Source organism: Hyla sarda, chromosome 9, assembly GCF_029499605.1.
Source record: "Hyla sarda isolate aHylSar1 chromosome 9, aHylSar1.hap1, whole genome shotgun sequence".
NCBI classification, from domain to species: domain Eukaryota; kingdom Metazoa; phylum Chordata; class Amphibia; order Anura; family Hylidae; genus Hyla; species Hyla sarda.
This window is the reverse complement of record NC_079197.1, coordinates 50,686,512-50,704,538: the sequence shown is the minus strand read 5'-3', so window position 1 is coordinate 50,704,538 and position 18,027 is coordinate 50,686,512. Positions and strand designations below refer to the sequence as shown.

At 45.0% G+C, this 18,027-nt stretch overlaps 1 protein-coding gene across 2 annotated transcripts in view; it reads right to left on the bottom strand.

The window, feature by feature from the left end:
* LOC130291062 (relaxin receptor 1-like) overlaps nt 1–18,027 on the bottom strand; it is a 434,221-nt gene that overhangs the window by 50,663 nt on the left and 365,531 nt on the right. For both annotated transcript variants that reach the window (XM_056539420.1, XM_056539421.1), the window contains one exon: nt 13,386–13,457. In XM_056539420.1, the coding sequence (XP_056395395.1) occupies nt 13,386–13,457 (72 nt within the window). The remainder of the gene's footprint in view (nt 1–13,385; nt 13,458–18,027) is intronic.

Here is an 18,027-nt window from a genome sequence, read left to right as displayed (position 1 = left end):
CCCTTCTCACCCATGTACACTCCTCTGTCACCCATGTACACTCCTCTACACCCCTCTGTCACCCATGTACACCCCTCTGTCACCCATGTACACTCCTCTATACCCCTCTGTCACCCATGTACACTCCTCTATACCCCTCTGTCACCCATGTACACTCCTCTACACCCCTCTGTCACCCATGTACACCCCTCTGTCACCCATGTACACTCCTCTATACCCCTCTGTCACCCATGTACACTCCTCTACACCCCTCTGTCACCCATGTACACTCCTCTACACCCCTCTGTCACCCATGTACACTCCTCTACACCCCTGTCACCCATGTACGCTCCTCTACACCCCTCTGTCACCCATGTACGCTCCTCTACACCCCTCTATCACCCATGTACGCTCCTCTACACCCCTCTGTCACCCATGTACGCTCCTCTAGACCCCTCTGTCACCCATGTACGCTCCTCTACACCCCTCTGTACACTCCTCTAAACCCCTCTGTCACCCATGTCCACCCCTCTACACCCCTCTGTCACCCATGTCCACTCTTCTACACCCCTCTGTCACCCATGTAAAAAAAAAGGAAAAAAAAGTTTGGCGCCTAATAGGTTTGTTATGCAGGTTTAACAGTGAAGAATTGTGGAAGAAATCGTGATGATGGCCCGGACCAGATGGAGAGGAGAAGGCAATGATGCAAATTAGAGAAGACGTCATTGGTGAGTTGCTGTATAAAGCAGCACTTTAACCCCTTAAGGACTGAGCCCTTTTTCACCTTAAGGACTCGGCCATTTTTTGCAAATCTGACCACTGTCACTTTAAACATTAATAACTCTGTAATGCTTTTAATTATCATTCTGATTTCGAGACTGTTTTTTCGTGACATATTCTACTTTAAAGTAGTGGTAAAATTTTTTGGTAACTTGCATCCTTTCTTGGTGAAAAATCCCAAAATTTGATGAAAAATTTGAAAATGTTGCATTTTTCTAACTTTGAAGCTCTCTGCTTGTAAGGAAAATGGATATTCCAAATAATTTTTTTTTTATTCACATATACAATTTTTTACTTTTGGAAGACACCAGAGGGCTTCAAAGTTCCGCAGCAATTTTCCAATTTTTCACAAAATTTTGAAACTCGCTTTTTTTCAGGGACCAGTTCAGGTTTGAAGTGGATTTGAAGGGTCTTCATATTAGAAATACCCCATAAATGACCCCATTATAAAAACTGCACCCCCAAAAGTATTCAAAATGACATTCAGTCAACGTTTTAACCCTTTACGGGTTTCACAGGAATAGCAGCAAAGTGAAGGAGAAAATTCACAATCTTCATTTTTTACACTCGCATGTTCTTGTAGACCAATTTTTGAATTTTTGCAAGGGGTAAAAAGGAGAAAATTTTTACTTGTATTTGAAACCCAATTTCTCTCGAGTAAGCACATACCTCATATGTCTATGTAAAGTGTTCGGCGGGCGCAGTAGAGGGCTCAGAAGGGAAGGAGCGTCAAATGGTTTTTGGGGGGCATGTCACCTTTAGGAAGCCCCTATGGTGCCAGAACAGCAAAAACCCCCACATGGCATACCATTTTGGAAACTAGACCCCTCGGGGAACATAACAAGGGGTAATGTGAACCTTAATACCCCTCAGGTGATTCACGACTTTTGCATATGTAAAAAAAAAAAAAAAATTTTTACCTAAAATGCTTGGTTTCCCTAAAGTTTAACATTTTTAAAAAGGGTAATAGCAGAAAATACCCCCCAAAATTTGAAGCCCAATTTCTCCCGATTCAGAAAACACCCCATATGGGGGTGAAAAGTGCTCTGCTGGCGCACTACAGGTCTCAGAAGAGAAGGAGTCACATTTGGCTTTTTTGAAGGAAATTTTGCTCTGGGGGCATGCCGCATTTAGGAAGCCCCTATGGTGCCAGGACAGCAAAAAAAAACCCACATGGCATACCATTTTGGAAACTAGACCCCTCAGGGAATGTAACAAGGGGTAAAGTGAACCTTAATACCCTACAGGTGTTTCACGACTTTTGCATATGTAAAAAAAAATAAAAAAATGTACCTAAAATGCTTGGTTTCCCCAAAAATTTACATTTATACAAAGGGTTAAAGCAGAAAATACCCCCCAAAAATTGAAGCCCAATTTCTCCCGATTCAGAAAACACCCCATATGGGGGTGAAAAGTGCTCTGCTGGCGCACTACAGGTCTCAGAAGAGAAGGAGTCACATTTGGCTTTTTGAAAGCAAATTTTGCTCTGGGGCCATGCCGCATTTAGGAAGCCCCTATGGTGCCAGGACCGCAAAAAAAGCCCACATGGCATACCATTTTGGAAACTAGAGCCCTCGGGGAATGTAACAAGGGGTTAAGTGAACCTTAATACCCCACAAGCGTTTCACGACTATTGCATATGTAAAAAAAATAAAAAAAATTTACCTAAAATGCTTCTTTTCCCAAAAACTTTACATTTTTAAAAAGGGTAAAAGCAGAAAATACCCCCCAAAATTTGAAGCCCAATTTCTCCTGAGTACGGCGATACCCCATATGTGACCCTTAACTGTTGCCTTGAAATACGACAGGGCTCCAAAGTGAGAGCGCCATGCGCATTTGAGGCCTAAATTAAGGATTGCATAGGGGTGGACATAGGGGTATTCTACGCCAGTGATTCCCAAACAGGGTGCCTCCAGCTGTTGCAAAACTCCCAGCATGCCTAGACAGTCAACAGCTGTCCGACAATACTGGGAGTTGTTGTTTTGCAACAGCTGGAGGCTCCGTTTTGGAAACCGTGGCGTACCAGACGTTTTTCATTTTTATTGGGGAGGGGAGGGGGGCTGTGTAGGGGTATGTGTATATGTAGTGTTTTTTTACTTTTTATTTTATTTTTTGTGGTAGTGTAGTGTAGTGTTTTTAGGGTACAGTCGCACGGGCGGGGGTTCACAGTAGTTTCTCGCTGGCAGTTTGAGCTGTTGCAGAAAATTTGCTGCAGCTCAAACTTGCAGCCCGATACTTACTGTAAGCCTCCGCCCATGTGAGTGTACCCTGTACATTCACATTGGGGGGGACATCCAGCTGTTGCAAAACTACAACTCCCAGCATGCGCTGACAGACTGTACATGCTGAGAGTTTTAGTTTTGCAACAGCTGTAGGCACACTGGTTATGTATCACGGAATTTGTGACCTTACTCAGTGTTTCAAAACCAGTGTGCCTCCAGCTGTTGCAAAACTACAACTCCCAGCATGTACGGTGCATGGTGTAAGGTGACTGCTGGGAGTTGTAGTTTGCAACAGCTGGAGGCACACCGGTCGTGAAACACTGAGTTAGGTAAAAAAAAAACTCTAAGTTTCACAACCAGTGTGCCTTCAGCTGTTGCAAAACTACAACTCTCAGCAGTCACCGACAGCCAACGGGCATGCTGGGAGTTGTAGTTATGCAACCAGCAGATGCACCACTACAACTCCCAGCATGCACTTTAGCTGTTTGTGCAAGCTGGGAGTTGTAGTTATACAACAGCTGAAGGTACACTTTTCCATAGAAAAAATGTGCCTCCAGCTGTTGCAAAACCATAAGTCCCAGCATGCCCATAAGGGAATGCTGGGAGTTGTGGTGGTCTGCCTCCTGCTGTTGCATAACTACAGCTCCCAGCATGCCCTATTTGCATGCTGGAAGCTGTTGCTAAGCAACAGCAGGAGGCTGTAACTCACCTCCTGCTGCTGCTTCATCACAGGACTGTCCCTCGCCGCCGCCGCCGCCGTCGCTCCTGGGGCCCCGATCCCAACATTGACGCCGGGCATCGGGGTCCCCAGCACCCGGGGTCGTCTTCCCGCACCCGCTCCCGCCCTCCGGAAGAGGGGCGGAGCGGGTGCGGGAGTGACACCCGCAGCAGGCGCCCTGACGAATCAGGGCGATCATGAGGTGGCACCAGTGTCACCTCACCCCTGCAGGCTCTGGCTGTTCGAGGCCGTCAGAGCAGCCAGTAACCGGGTCACTGGAGACCCGATTGACCCGGAATCGCCGCAGATCGCTGGACTGAATTGTCCAGCGATCTGCGGCGATCGCCGACATGGGGGGGCATAATGACCCCCTGGGCGATATGCCGGGATACCTGCTGAACGATTTCAGCAGGCATCCGGCTCCGGTCCCCAACCGGCTAGCGGTGGGGACCGGAATTCCCACGGGCGTATGGATACGCCCTGCGTCCTTAAGGACTCGGGATGCAGGGCGTATCCATACGCCCTGCGTCCTTAAGAGGTTAAACTACATACCCACTGATAAATAGATATAGTGCATTGCGTTTACAGTTTTTCCTTTTTTTTTCCCTGCTCGTCAACCTCGGTAGCGGTGCCCCGTGGACAAAAAAATTTCCGAGGTGTGCCCCGACCCGAAAAAGGTTGGGAAACACTGGTCTAAAGCATAGATCACGAAGTCTGTGCACAGAATTTATGAAGAGACGATAATTTGATAAATTTTGATAAATTAGGCGCACAATAGACCGGCCTAACCCTCTGTAGTTTGGTCTATATTGATGCGGGACATAGACAAGTCTGATAAATATTCCCCCATATGTTTGATATTAAGTTTTAAGGCATATGTCAAAAGTCTCTGGGTCCATGTAGGGGAAACTCCTATTACAAGGAATCGAGGTGGATTTTTATTCTGGGATGTAAGAGTCCTTTTGGCTTGAATGAAGATTTTTCTTTTTCTGCATTTTTGTAAACTGTTCCTTTCTTTCTATATATTAATTGGTTCATATGGACATACAAATTGACTCAGGGTACCTCTTGAGGGGTCTGAAATATTCATTTCAGAAGCATCTGATATCATACAATAAAAACATAATCAGTGGGTTATTTCAGATATTTCAATAGAATTATTGTCACCTCCTTAAGTTAATGGGATATAAAGAATACAATGGTAAGAGTTTATTAAATGTATATGGTTAGACAAGTCTTAGTTAATTAGACATATGGAATGTGGCAAATGAAGAGTTTATTACATGTATATTGTCAGACAAGTCATTATCATAATATTCCATTTATACATATATCAGTTAATGTTTCAATTTACTTTACCATATGGAAGTATAGAACAGAAATCCAGAGACATTCATAGAGTAAAATCCTCCTAGTACTGACGAGAATTGAGGCTAATAGCTTTAAGAACAAAGGACGTTCTGCCTTCTGGTTTTTATTTCCTCGTGGGCTGTGAATGACATATAAGTCATATGTATTTGTTGTGACGATAATAGAACCAATAAGACACTGAAATGTCAGACGGAGGACCATGTGATAATTCTATCCACTCATCTTGCAGGACGTCATAGATCATATCACATGACCGACAGATCATGTGACTTTTCAGGAAGTCTGGCACTTTACAGCACCAGCACGGAATATTAAAGGGCCGGTGCATGGATGAGGTAAGGGATGACCTCTTATAACAGTGATGGCGAACCTATGGCACATGTGCCACAGGTGACACGCTAAGCCCCCTCTGTGGGCACGTGCCCATAGTTCGCTATGGATGCCTTTTGATGTGCTCCGCCGGTGCCAGACTTCTGCTATGCCACCTGGAAGACTGGAGGAGGAATCGGAAAAGATCCGTCCTCCTGCGAGCAGGCTGTGTGGAGCGTCGCTGCACCAACACAGCATACTCTGCTTTCTACCGGAAAGGCAGGAGGAAGGATCTGAAAAGATCAGTCCTCCTGCGAGCAGGTTGTGTGGAGCGTCGATGCGCCACACAGCATTCTGCGCGAAAGAAACCATACTTACCACTGGACCGCAAGGGCTGAATGTGTCCTCCCCCCTCCTTCTCCAAAGGTAAGAAGGAGAGAGGGGGGGGGGGGGTAACTGTTAAAAATAAATAAATGAGCATTTCTAAATGTATTAAAAATAGATAATCTGCAGCACCCCTACCCCCCCCCCCACACAGCACCCCTACCCCCTCACACACAGCACCTACCCCACACAGCACCCCATCTCCCACACACCCACATAAACACAGCAGACCCCCACACAGCACCCATAGCACCCCTCAAACACACAGCACCCCTCAAACACACACAGCACCCCACAGACAAACACACAGCACCTCTCAAGCACACACACACATTACCCCCACACACAGCACCCCTCAAACGCACAGCACCTCACACACACAGCACCTCTCACACACACACACAGCACCCCTCAAACACACACACACACATCACCCCCACACAAAGCACCCCTCAAACACACACAGCACCCCTCAAACACACATACACAGCACCCCTCAAACACACACAAACAGCACCTCACACACACACACAGCACCTCACACACACAGCACCTCACACACACAGCACCCCTCAAACACGCACACACACAGCACCTCACACACACAGCACCCCTCAAACACGCACACACAGCACCTCACACAGCACCTCACACACACAGCACCCCTCAAACACGCACACACACAGCACCCCCACACACAGCACCCCTCAAACACGCACAAACAGCACCTAACACACACAGCACCTCACACACACAGCACCTCACACACACAGCACCCCTCAAATACGCACACACACACAGCACCCCCACACACAGCACCCCTCAAACACGCACACACAGCACCTCACACACACAGCACCTCACACACACAGCACATCACACACACAGCACCCCTCAAACACGCACACACACACACAGCACCCCACACACACAGCACCCCCACACACAGCACCTTTACACACAGGTCATATTATGCTTGTGAGCAGCTGTTTTCAGCTTTGAATTATATAATATCTGATACCAGACTAACATGATTTGAGTGCTGCATGTGTTGCTCTCAAACTATCAGAGTATGAACCAAGGTTTGACAAATGTTCGGCGTCTATACAGCAGCAAATATCACATTAATTGTGCAAAAGCATGTCAACTGCAAACTTCTACTAATGCAGTGTTTGTGTCCAAGACCCTCATTTAGGAGTTGTTTAAAGTGTGTTAAGCAAGTTTAGTTTCCTTGTTTATCTTGCTCATCCTAATTCAGGTTATTTACTGTAACTGTAGAAGCAGAGAAAGGACCCAGAGTAAGGCTTTCCTCATACAATTTCAGTCTGGTATGTACTGTATTTTTCGTCCTATAGGACGCACCGGTGTATAAGACGCACCCGATTTATAGGTGCAAAATCTAAAAAAATAAAGATTTTGAACCCAATAGTGGTCTTCAACCTGCGGACCTCCAGATGTTGCAAAACTACAACTCCCAGCATGCCCGGACAGCCGTTGGCTGTCCGGGCATGCTGGGAGTTGTAGTTTTGCAACATCTGGAGGTCCGCTGATTGAAGACCACTGCATAGGAGGTAATACTCACGTGTCCCCGCCGCTCCGGACCCGTCACCGCTGCCCTGGATGTCGCTCCATGGCTGTCGCCGTGTCCACGTCACTCTGGAACGTCTCTGCTGCCGGCCGGGTATCCTTGCTCTCCGTCGCCGCCATCACATCGTTACGCATGCCGACGCACGTACGCGATGACGAGGAAGGAGAGCGCCGGCCATACAGGGGATCCCTGAACGGAGAAGACACCGAGGAGGCAGGTAAGGTCCCTCCCGGTGTCCTGTAAGCACTAACCCGGCTATTCAGTCAGGCTGTTCGGTACCGCTGCGGTGAAATCGTGGCGGTCCCGAACAGCCCGACTGAACAGCCGGGTTAGTGTCACTTTCCCTTCAGACGCAGCGGTCAGCTTTGATTGCCGCGTCTGAAGGGTTAATACAGGGCATCACCGCAATCGGTGATGTCCTGTATTAGCCGCGGGTCCCAGCCGTTGATGGCCGCAGGGACCGCCGCGATAGGGGTGTATTCGCCGTATAACACGCACCGACTTTTTCCCCCAGTTTTGGGGAAGAAAAAGTGCGTCTTATACGGCGAAAAATACGGTAATTATATCACAAGTTGAGTATCCCCTTGTACGCATCTTTGGCACAGTTTACATGTAGCTTTGGTGCAGCTGGACGATCAGAAACCTGAAGAAAAATGCAGATCTATTGACATACATGCAAAGCTGCACCAAAACCGGATGTAATTCTGATGTAAACTGTGCCAAAGCAGCATGTAGGATGGGTGCAATCTGCAGGTGGATAGGTGGGAATGGGTGCTTATTTTGGTGACGCACCACCAACCACCAGTGTGTTTTCTTTAATAGAATTGATGTTTTTTCAATAAAAAAAAAAAAAAACAAGTTTGGATCATTGAACTCTGTTATTGTGTTCTTCTTTTAAAACAAAAGATGTTAATTAGTTATGGCATTAGTTATGTATGAGTTGTTTTTTTTTCTAAACTTAAACCTCAGTATTCTGTTTTAATTGCTGTGCTGGCACTTTGAGGGAAAAAAAGTTGTCGTGCATTATGGTTTGGGCACTCGGGCTCAAAAAGGTTCGCCATCACTGTCTTATAACATTACATATCATGGGAGTATTGAGTTAACCCACTGCTGAAAATTATAATGATTAGATGATTTGGAAGGGGGAGGTCCCACCAACATTTATAAAAGTTCAAACAATGGGCCTCCGCGTGTCCTATGCCTCAGACACCCCTGATGACGTGACTGATGTCACGAAACATGTAGGGGAGGCAATTTTATTGTGGCTTTAACGTCAGCAATACAGCCACACAATTGACCCTGTAGTCCTGCAGGCACAGGGTAGTAATACGCTCTCGGCTGAGAGTGCAGACAATAATAGAGTGGCTCATCTTTTGCTGGGTTTTTAACGAATAGGTTTAACCCCTGCACCATCTTCTGGCCAATTGTTAATCTTATGATCAAAACCCAATAATTGGTGTCAGCAACTAATAATTGTGTTTTTCCTATTAAAACTTATATTTCCTGTGAGACAGACCATGTTATATATTGCATATCTTGCTTGGAGGGTAAGAAGCAATATATAGGTTCAACGGTACGTAGATTAAAACAAAGAATCTCAGAACACCTTGCAGGGGGATGGCAGTGTTCACACGTTTACACTGTCAGGTGCGTCTCGGCACTTCATGGATGTGCATGATGGTAAAGTTACCCAAATGAAGGTTACGCTGATAAAACATGTTACTAAATCCCTGAGGGGCGGGGATAGAACACGTAAATTATGTTCTAGAAATACATATTGTATTATGAAGATGGCGACACGAGTACCTGAGGGACTCAACCAGAGGTCAGATATAATGTTATTTTATTAATCATGGCTTTTTGATAGTGTACTGTCATTTGTATCTTTATATGGGTTATGCATATTTACATTTATATGTATATTTTATTATGGCCCCTGAATTTGTGATATCATTTGTTGGCCAGGTGTGAGCTCAAAGTCAATTTCAGGAATGAAAGAGGAAGGGATGTGAACAGGAGGGAGGAGTTCTACATTAACTAGTATATTTATTCGACATTTTGTATGTGTTTAAGCAAACATTGAAATATCTACATAGCCGAAACGTGGCGGTCTTTGTTCTTATCTATTTATGCACCTTGATGTGTTTAACAAGGATGGAATAAAAGTTTGTGTTTTATACATATTTTTGTGTCTGGAAGTGCTGGAGGACCATCGCTCCTAGAGAGCAGTTTCCTTTTCCTATGCTTAACAGTCAGCCGGGCCAGCGCTGCAGCCACTTTAATTAAGCCTGCCCCGACGCTCCTCTCTCCTGTGGCGTTCCTCCGCTGACCCGTGCAGGAGGACGTCACTGATGTCACACATCAGTTGTGGCTGCCGCAGGAGAGAAGAAGGCACCACTCACTGCAGACACAGTGCACCACCTGAGCCTGCTGGACTCACAGGCCAGGTGAGTGTGTGTTAAGGTGAGGCAGCAGCAGAGGGGGGGGGGGGGGGTGGTGATTAATGAACTGGCACAGTGGGGTGGGGGGAGGAGAGGGGGGGGGTGTTTAATGAATTGGCTCAGGGGGAGGAGGGAAATGGGGGTTAATGAAATGGCACAGGGGGTGAAGGGGGTTAATGAAATGGCACAGAGGGGAGAGGGGGTAAATGAAGTGGCACAGGGGATGAGAGGAGTGGGCAATGAAATGGCACAGGGAGGGGGGTTAATGAAATGGCTAAGGTGATGGACGGGTTAATGAAATGGCAAAGGGGGATTGGGGGTAATTAAAATGGGACAGGGGAGGGGGGTTGTGAATGAAATGGCATAGTGGGGTAATTAAAATTGCACAGGGGGATCAGAGGGGCCATCTCAATTCCCAATCCCCCCTCTGATCCCCCTGTGCCATTTTCAACCCCCTCCCTCTGATCCCCCTGTGCCATTTCAATTCCCAGTCCCCCCCCCCCCCCCCACTCCCCTCTGATCCCGTGCCATTTCATCCCCTATCCCTATCAGAAGGGGGATTGAAATGGCACAGAGGGGATCAGAGGGGGAATTGAAATGGTACAGAAGGGGGGGAATTGGGAATTGAAATGGCAAAGGGGGGATCGGCAATGGAGAGGACTGACAAAATGCAGAGTCTAACATGTTTGTCGCGCAGATGCTGAAGGGATTAAGTTTTGGCTGGAAGGAGACATCATGGCAGTCTGAGCCGGATGGAGAAGAAAAGGAAAGAGGGCGATGCTGATCAGAAAACGTGTAAGTTGTGAGTCCCTAAATGTAATTGTAATCACTGATCTTTATACAGCTGGTATACATACCTCTATATGGTCCTGTATTGGGGGGGGGGGGAGGTAGTTGGGGAATCTTGGTTTGTATATAGTGGATTTTATTTAATAACAGTATAGTGGAATTATCCAGTAACTAGTCAATTTGTGGTGTAATGATCCTTGTGTGGCAGTATTATGTGTCCCTTATATAGGTGTAATATTGGTAATATTTATCTTGGTATACCGGTATTATTGGTATTGTTGGTCTCAGTATGCCTATATAATAATGTAAGGTAATATTTTCTCCTTGTTCAGTGGTATCAATTGGTAACTGCACGACTAGTATATTTAGGTATTTAGGTATCCAGTATTGTCATGTTAACTACATATATATATATATATATATATATATATATATATATATATTTCTAGAGTGGCGAAACTATGTGGGTAAACTATGCTGTCTACCTAATGTGGTAATGAGGTATTGAGATTGACTGTGCGATTGTGTGTGTGTGTGTCAAAATTAAAGACAGCCCTGTATAGAGATATAGGTTCCAACTATATTATAGCATTCTGGCTTTACCAATTTGTCAGTTCAAGGGATTTGAAGCTCTCTTAGGCTTTGTTTACACAGCAGAATTTCTGCACAGAATTCTGCATGAAAATTCTGCAGTAAATTCTGCAGAAATTAATTTCCTATTCACTTAAATGGAATTCCTGCATTGGAAATTCTGCTGTGTGAATGAGACTGCCGAATTCCATTGAAGTGTATTAGCTATAAATCACTGCAGCATTTTCATGCAAAATTCCATGCAGAATTCCAGCGTGTGAACAAAGCCAGATATATGAAGAGAAGGATTCACTGTAAACTAACTGTAGACTCTGATTTGACTGTATCCTTGCTAGGCTGGGTGCAGAGCTCTTGGCTCAGTGAATGTACTAGTGAGTATAAGCAGGGATGTGTATGGCTTGGCTGCTTACCTTGGGGCTGATGTACAGGAGCATGGTCTCCTGTCAAAGACTGGGTGGCAAGGTATACATTGTATACCTTGCTACTTAGTTAACAAACAGTATACCAAGAATACAGCATCTCCGCTCAGGGGCGGACTGACAGGTCAGGCTCTCGGGCAATGCCCGAGGGCCCGGCCTGCTTGGGGGCCCATAGCTGGCAATCTCTATCCCCTCCCTGCATCATGCAGGTCCTGGTCCGGCAGTCGATCAGAAGCAGCAGCAATCTCCACACACAACATAATGGCAGTGACTGCCCGGACCAAGACCTGCTCTAAATCTGGTGATGTCACATGTGACCTGGGGGCGGGCCTTAACATCCTGTTTCGCAGAGCTGTGGTGAGAAAAAGAAGGAGAAAACAAGCCTGGTGAGTATTCTTGCTGTAGAATACTCTGCTGGTGTGGAGTCACTGCCTCTAGCTGTTGCAAAACTACAACTCCCAGCATGTCCAGAGGGCAAAAGGCAAAGTTTTGCAAAGGCTGGATACACCCTGGTTGGAAAACACTGGTTTACAGTATATACACCCATTTACAGGGTAAGTAATGTAATTGTATACAGTGACCCCACCAGCAGAACAGTGAATACAGCTCTGGACTAACTCAGGATTAGGACAACATCTGTAATACTCCAGAGCTGCACTCATTATTCTGCTGGTGAGGTCACTGTGTACATAAATTACATTAGTTTATCCTGTACTGATCCTGAGGTATATCCTGTATTGAACTGAAGAGCTGTACTCACTATTCTGCTGGTGGGGTCACTGTGTACATACATTACACTTACTCACCAAGCCGCTGGGCCCTTTAAAATCTGGGCAGTGGCTGGCTGAGTAGCAGACATACGTGCCTCGTGCAGGCATGTCTGCTAAAAAACAGCAATACTTTAGTAACCCACCAGACAGAAGCACAGATAAGAACGCCCCTCTTTCATTCTCTGCAGTAAACACAACAGACTCAATTTCGGGTCCTTCACGCCGGCTGCCTGTTAGTTACTAATATGAAATGTAATTGGAGAGATGTCAGGAGGGGGGGATGTCACTGAGCACTCAGTGGTGTCAGGGGGTGATGTCAGTGAGCACTCAGTGATGATGTCAGGAGATGACAGTGAATGGCATAAATGTAAAAAAACACCAAAGTGCAGAATTGCTGATTTTTGGTCACTTGATATACCATCAAAAAAATGTATAAAAAGCGATCAAAAAGTCCCATCTAAGTAAAAATTTTACCAATAAAAACTACAGTTCATGTTGCAAAAAATGAGCCTCATACAATTCCGTATACGAAAAAATAAAAGTGTTATAGGGGTCAGAATAGGATGATTTTATGCATGTTACATTTCTAACAAAAAGTTGATTGTTAGTTGTATTGACCGACAGAATAAAGACAATATGCAATTTTAACTGTAAAATATACTGCATAGAAACAATGATTTATTTTTCTATATTTTCTTCATGTATTTAAAGATGTATTGTATGTGGGTGGGCGTCTATATGGGTGTGTCTTACACATGGGTTGGCACATGGAGGGGCCCCCATGATCCTCTACTGCCCGGGGGCCCCATGAGTTGTCAATCCATCCCTGTCTCCGCTTACCTTTGGCCAGTCACAGACTCATACTCAGCCGCTACTCCGCACTGCAGTGTATTGCCAGCTCAGTGAACTGGAGTCCTTGCTAATGGATCCACCCAATGCCAATCCCCAAAATAATTTGGATTTGTTCTAAAACTCATCTCTACTCATCACTCTCTTTTCTCATGAATATACCATTACTACTTACATGTGAGACAGATTAACTAGACTGGAAAACATGCGGTTGTGGATATTTGGAATGTCTATATCCTCCATGATTCTATGAACAAAAAAGACATCTACTTAAGATGAATACATTACATGTTTATTATTTTATCTGATAGATATAATGGGCCTCATTTACTAATGTTGTCGCTTTGTTGTTTTTTTTCCCCTCCTAGATTTCCTTAGATATTTACTAATGTGAAGTAAATTTTGGCGCACTGGTTTTTCTGGTGCATGACGTCATTACTAAAGCAGACAGTGGAAAAAACTTTGTTCAGACGCTCATCTGGAAGTTTTCCTGCCAGTTCTCAATGTGCAATTTGGTCACAAAAACATGTCAGGAAAATGTTAGTAAATGAGGCCCAATGTTTTTAAAATGCTTTCATTGCAACAGAGAGAACAATTACCATAGATAGAAAGTAATAAGAAACCCAAAATATTCTTAACCTACATAAATATTAGGAAATTTTACACTGAAAATGTTGTCCCTTTAAGAAATAATCAGCTTACTTTTAAGTTAATGGTGCTGAATTATTAGTAGTGCTAGGCACAGCAAAATGGAGGGACCTGTGCTTGGTAATGAAGAAGTTTTAATCAGATGATCATGGGGTACTGATAAATGGCCCTTGACAGGTTAAATAGACCAAGTCCATTAGACCATCAATATTAAAGGGGAGGCTCCGAGTGTGTAGCATGATGACCACGGGGCCGGAGTGCCGTGACATCACTCACAAAGATGGGTGCGCGATGACAGATTGCGGGGGGTCCCCAGTGATCATACATCTTATCCCCTATCTTTGGATAGGGGATAAGATGTATAAGGGCCGGAGTACCCCTTTAAAGTCTGGAAAAAAACCTTTAACAGCTATGCAAAAGGCTGAAAATAAATTGTTATATGGTTGCATTCATTGCCACTAAGGTGGTGAATCTATTTATGCATTTAAATAAGGGGGCAATAACTTTTTTGTATGATGGATTATGGTGTTGGATAACTTTTTTAATCATAAAATTTATTGAAAATGAATGCTTCTCTTAATTTAATGCTTCTCTTACAACATAGCCAGATGGTATTGGCAACAGTTGCAAGGTTGGCTTTGAAATGTTGCCTTGAAATCACACAATGTAACACATTAAATACATGATACATATAAGACATAATAAAGTCCTTAACATTTAAACTGCAACACTTGTGCAAAGTTGTGGAGTCATGGAATCGATAGACATGTTGAAGTGTACCTGTCATTTACAAAAACGTTTTATATAATGTAGATAATACCACTGTATGTATATTTGTAATATACATTGGTTCAAAAATGTGTATATTTTTGTCCCTGCAGCTATTGTCTGTGTGTCTCTATGAGGAGTCCAAATATAGTAAGTGAGGGTGGACAAGCAGGGCTCTGTGCACTGAGGACACGCAGGGCTCTGTACACTGAGGACAAGCAGGGCTCTGTGCACTGAGGACAAGCAGGGCTCTGTACACTAAGGAAAAGCAGGGCTCTGTACACTGAGGACAAACAGGGCTCTGTACACTGAGGACAAACAGGGCTCTGTACAGTGAGGACAAGCAGGGTTCTGTGCCCTCAGGACAAGCAGGGCTCTGTACACTGAGGACAAGCAGGGCTCTGTGCACTGAGGACAAGCAGGGCTCTGTACACTGAGGTCAAGCAGGGCTCTGTGCAATGAGGACAAGCAGGGCTCTCTACACTGAGGCCAAGCAGGGCTCTGTACACTGGGGACAAGCAGGGCTCTGTACACTGAGGACAAGCAGGGCTCTGCACACTGAGGACAAGCAGGGCTCTGTACACTGAGGACAAGCAGGGCTCTGTACAGTGAGGACAAGCAGGGCTCTGTACACTGAGGACAAGCAGGGCTTTGTACACTGAGAACAAGCACAGCTCTGTGAAGTGAGGACAAGCAAGGCTTAGTGCACAGATTCCTGTTTGTCCTACCCACACTTCCTGTATTTGGTCTCCTCATGGATAAACACACGCAATAGCTGCATTTTTGAAACCAAAAATCTAAAAATGTTTTAACCAATGGACCATATTTTCTGGTGTATACGATGACTTTTTTAAACCCGGTAAAATATTCTCAAAAGTCGGGGGTCGTCTTACACGCCCGATGCTGCAGTAGGCTGGGACGTCCGGGGTATGGATTATCCATACCCCGAGCGTCCCAGCCAAGATTAATTTCCCCCGTCACATTCGGGACATCCCTGTGTTAACTTTCTGCGGAGCCGCGTTAACTTTAAAAACTCAGGGACCGCTGGCAGGTAGCACATGCAACGACTTCACTGAAGTCCCGTGCGTGCGCCCATAGAAACAGCAGAGCAGGGCGGGGCAGCAAAGACGCATGCGGATGGTAAGTTACCAGCGGCACGTCATCTTTGGTGCTCCGACCACCGCTCCTCCCGTCCCGCCACCTACTGCTATGGCCTATAGGCCAAAGCAGTTGATCATGACCCCGGAGCAGAGGAGCAGTGGTCAGAGCACTGAAATGAGGCAGTACACAGGCATACGGCCTCCAGCCATACACTGTGTATGGCTGAAGGCTGTATGCCTGTGGGGGGCCACTGCCTACCTAATGTGGGGGAACTTCAACCTAATGTGGGGGAACTATACTGCCAACTTAATGTGGGGGAACTACAACCTAATGGGGGGGAACTACCGTATACTGCCAACCTAATGTGGGGGAACTACAACCTAATGTGGGGAAACTATACTGCCAACCTAATGTAGGGGAACGGCAACCTAATGTGGGGGAACTATACGGCCAACCTACTGTGGGGGAACTGCAACCTAATGTGGGGGAACTATACTGCCAACTTAATGTTGGGGAACTATACACGGTAGAGGGGTAGTCTTATACCGTGAGTATATCCCAAACTCTATATTTTAACTGTAAAAGTTGGGGGTCGTCTTATATGCCCAGTCGTCTTATACGCCGGAAAATAAGGTATATTACAAATATAAAAAGTTTTTGCAAACAGGTACCCTTTAATAATAATTAAAAAATGTAAACTAAATATTCAAAATACCTTAATTTATTCAAAATTGAGTATGATCTCTATGCTCAGACATACACACACTTTTTATTCCTTGGCAAGCTAAAAGGTTATTAATGGTTGTCTGAGAAATGTTCTGCCAAGCTGAATGCATTTGGGCATATATCTCATCAAGAGCTGCTGCTGGAAGCTCCCTTTGCAATTGACAACTAATAGTGTCAAAGAAGTGCTTGATGGGAGACATGACTGGAAACACTGCAGGCAATGGTAACATGTTTAGGATATGCAGGCTGCTCACCGTAACATGAGCATCATGCAGTCTGGTGTTTTTGTGCTGAAAATTACTCCTGGGACACTGAAATAAATGGCTGTACCACTGGTTCTATAAACAAATCAATGTAATTCTGAGCTGTTAGTGTTCCTGGAAGACAAGACAAGAGGGGGCCTGCTACTGTACATTGTGCCACCCCACACCATAGTCCCAGGAGTAGGACCAATGTTATGTTTCTTCATAAAGGCCTCTTCAGGCATTGCTCCATGGTCTCCAATTCAATCTCTTACTATTCTTGCATCTGAGAAAAAATACGGGAGTCATCGCTGATGAGGATAGATCTCCATTCCAGCCTCCATTGCCCTCTTGCTCTGTACCATGTGGCCGTTAAAAGCAGTGGAATGAGGTCAATAAAATGTCTGTAGCTTGATGTCTGGCTCATAGCCCAATGTCATGCATGTGCCTTCTGACAATTTGTGTAGGCACTGTTTGACATCTTAGACTTGGTATGTGACATCCATTTTTAATTGAAGTACAGAATGAATCATTACACACTATTTTTCTAATCTGACAATCTGTCCATGCAGAGGTTCTCTCTGTGCACCTCTTGCTGTCATTTCAGTTCGTTGTTGGTCTCCCTTCCACTGGAAAACTCAACGTTGAATAGTACCGACATCTTGGCCTTCCTCTGTAGCCATCTGCCGGACTAATAAACTATGGTTGCTCAGTTCAAGAATTCTGTTTTTCTCAGTTTGTAAAAAGTGCCAATATCTGGCACGTCAAGGGACAGGAGGCATCACACAATCATACTGACTTGACCCAATTTCAGAGGATTTATGTGGATGAAAAACTTTGCTTTAGATCTGGTTTTTATAAAATTGAAGACCCTACCACGTGCCCTAGATTGGAGCTGGATGCTTGAAAATTTGATAATTTGCTGATCTTATCATAACCTGTTACTTCCCTTGCATAATCTTATATCTTGTCCTTCTTGGTGTCACAATTTCAATGATGAAGAGCGTTTGTATCTGATGAAATGTTTGCTTTTTCTCTAACTGCAAAATGTTCATATATTTAGAATGTTATTCTAAATTCTATATATATTTTCCATTAAAGGGTTACTCTGCCCCAGACATATTATCCCCTATCCAAAGGATAGGGTCGGGACCCCTGGGATCTCGGCTGTGGCACCCCAGACATCCAGTGCACGGAGCGAACTTTGTTCTGTCACACCCCCCTCCCATAGACTTGCATTGTGGAAGCATAGCCATGACGTCATGAGCAAGGCACTGCCGTGACGTCACGAGCCTCCGGTGCTGCACCCAACGCTCTATACGAATGCCGGGT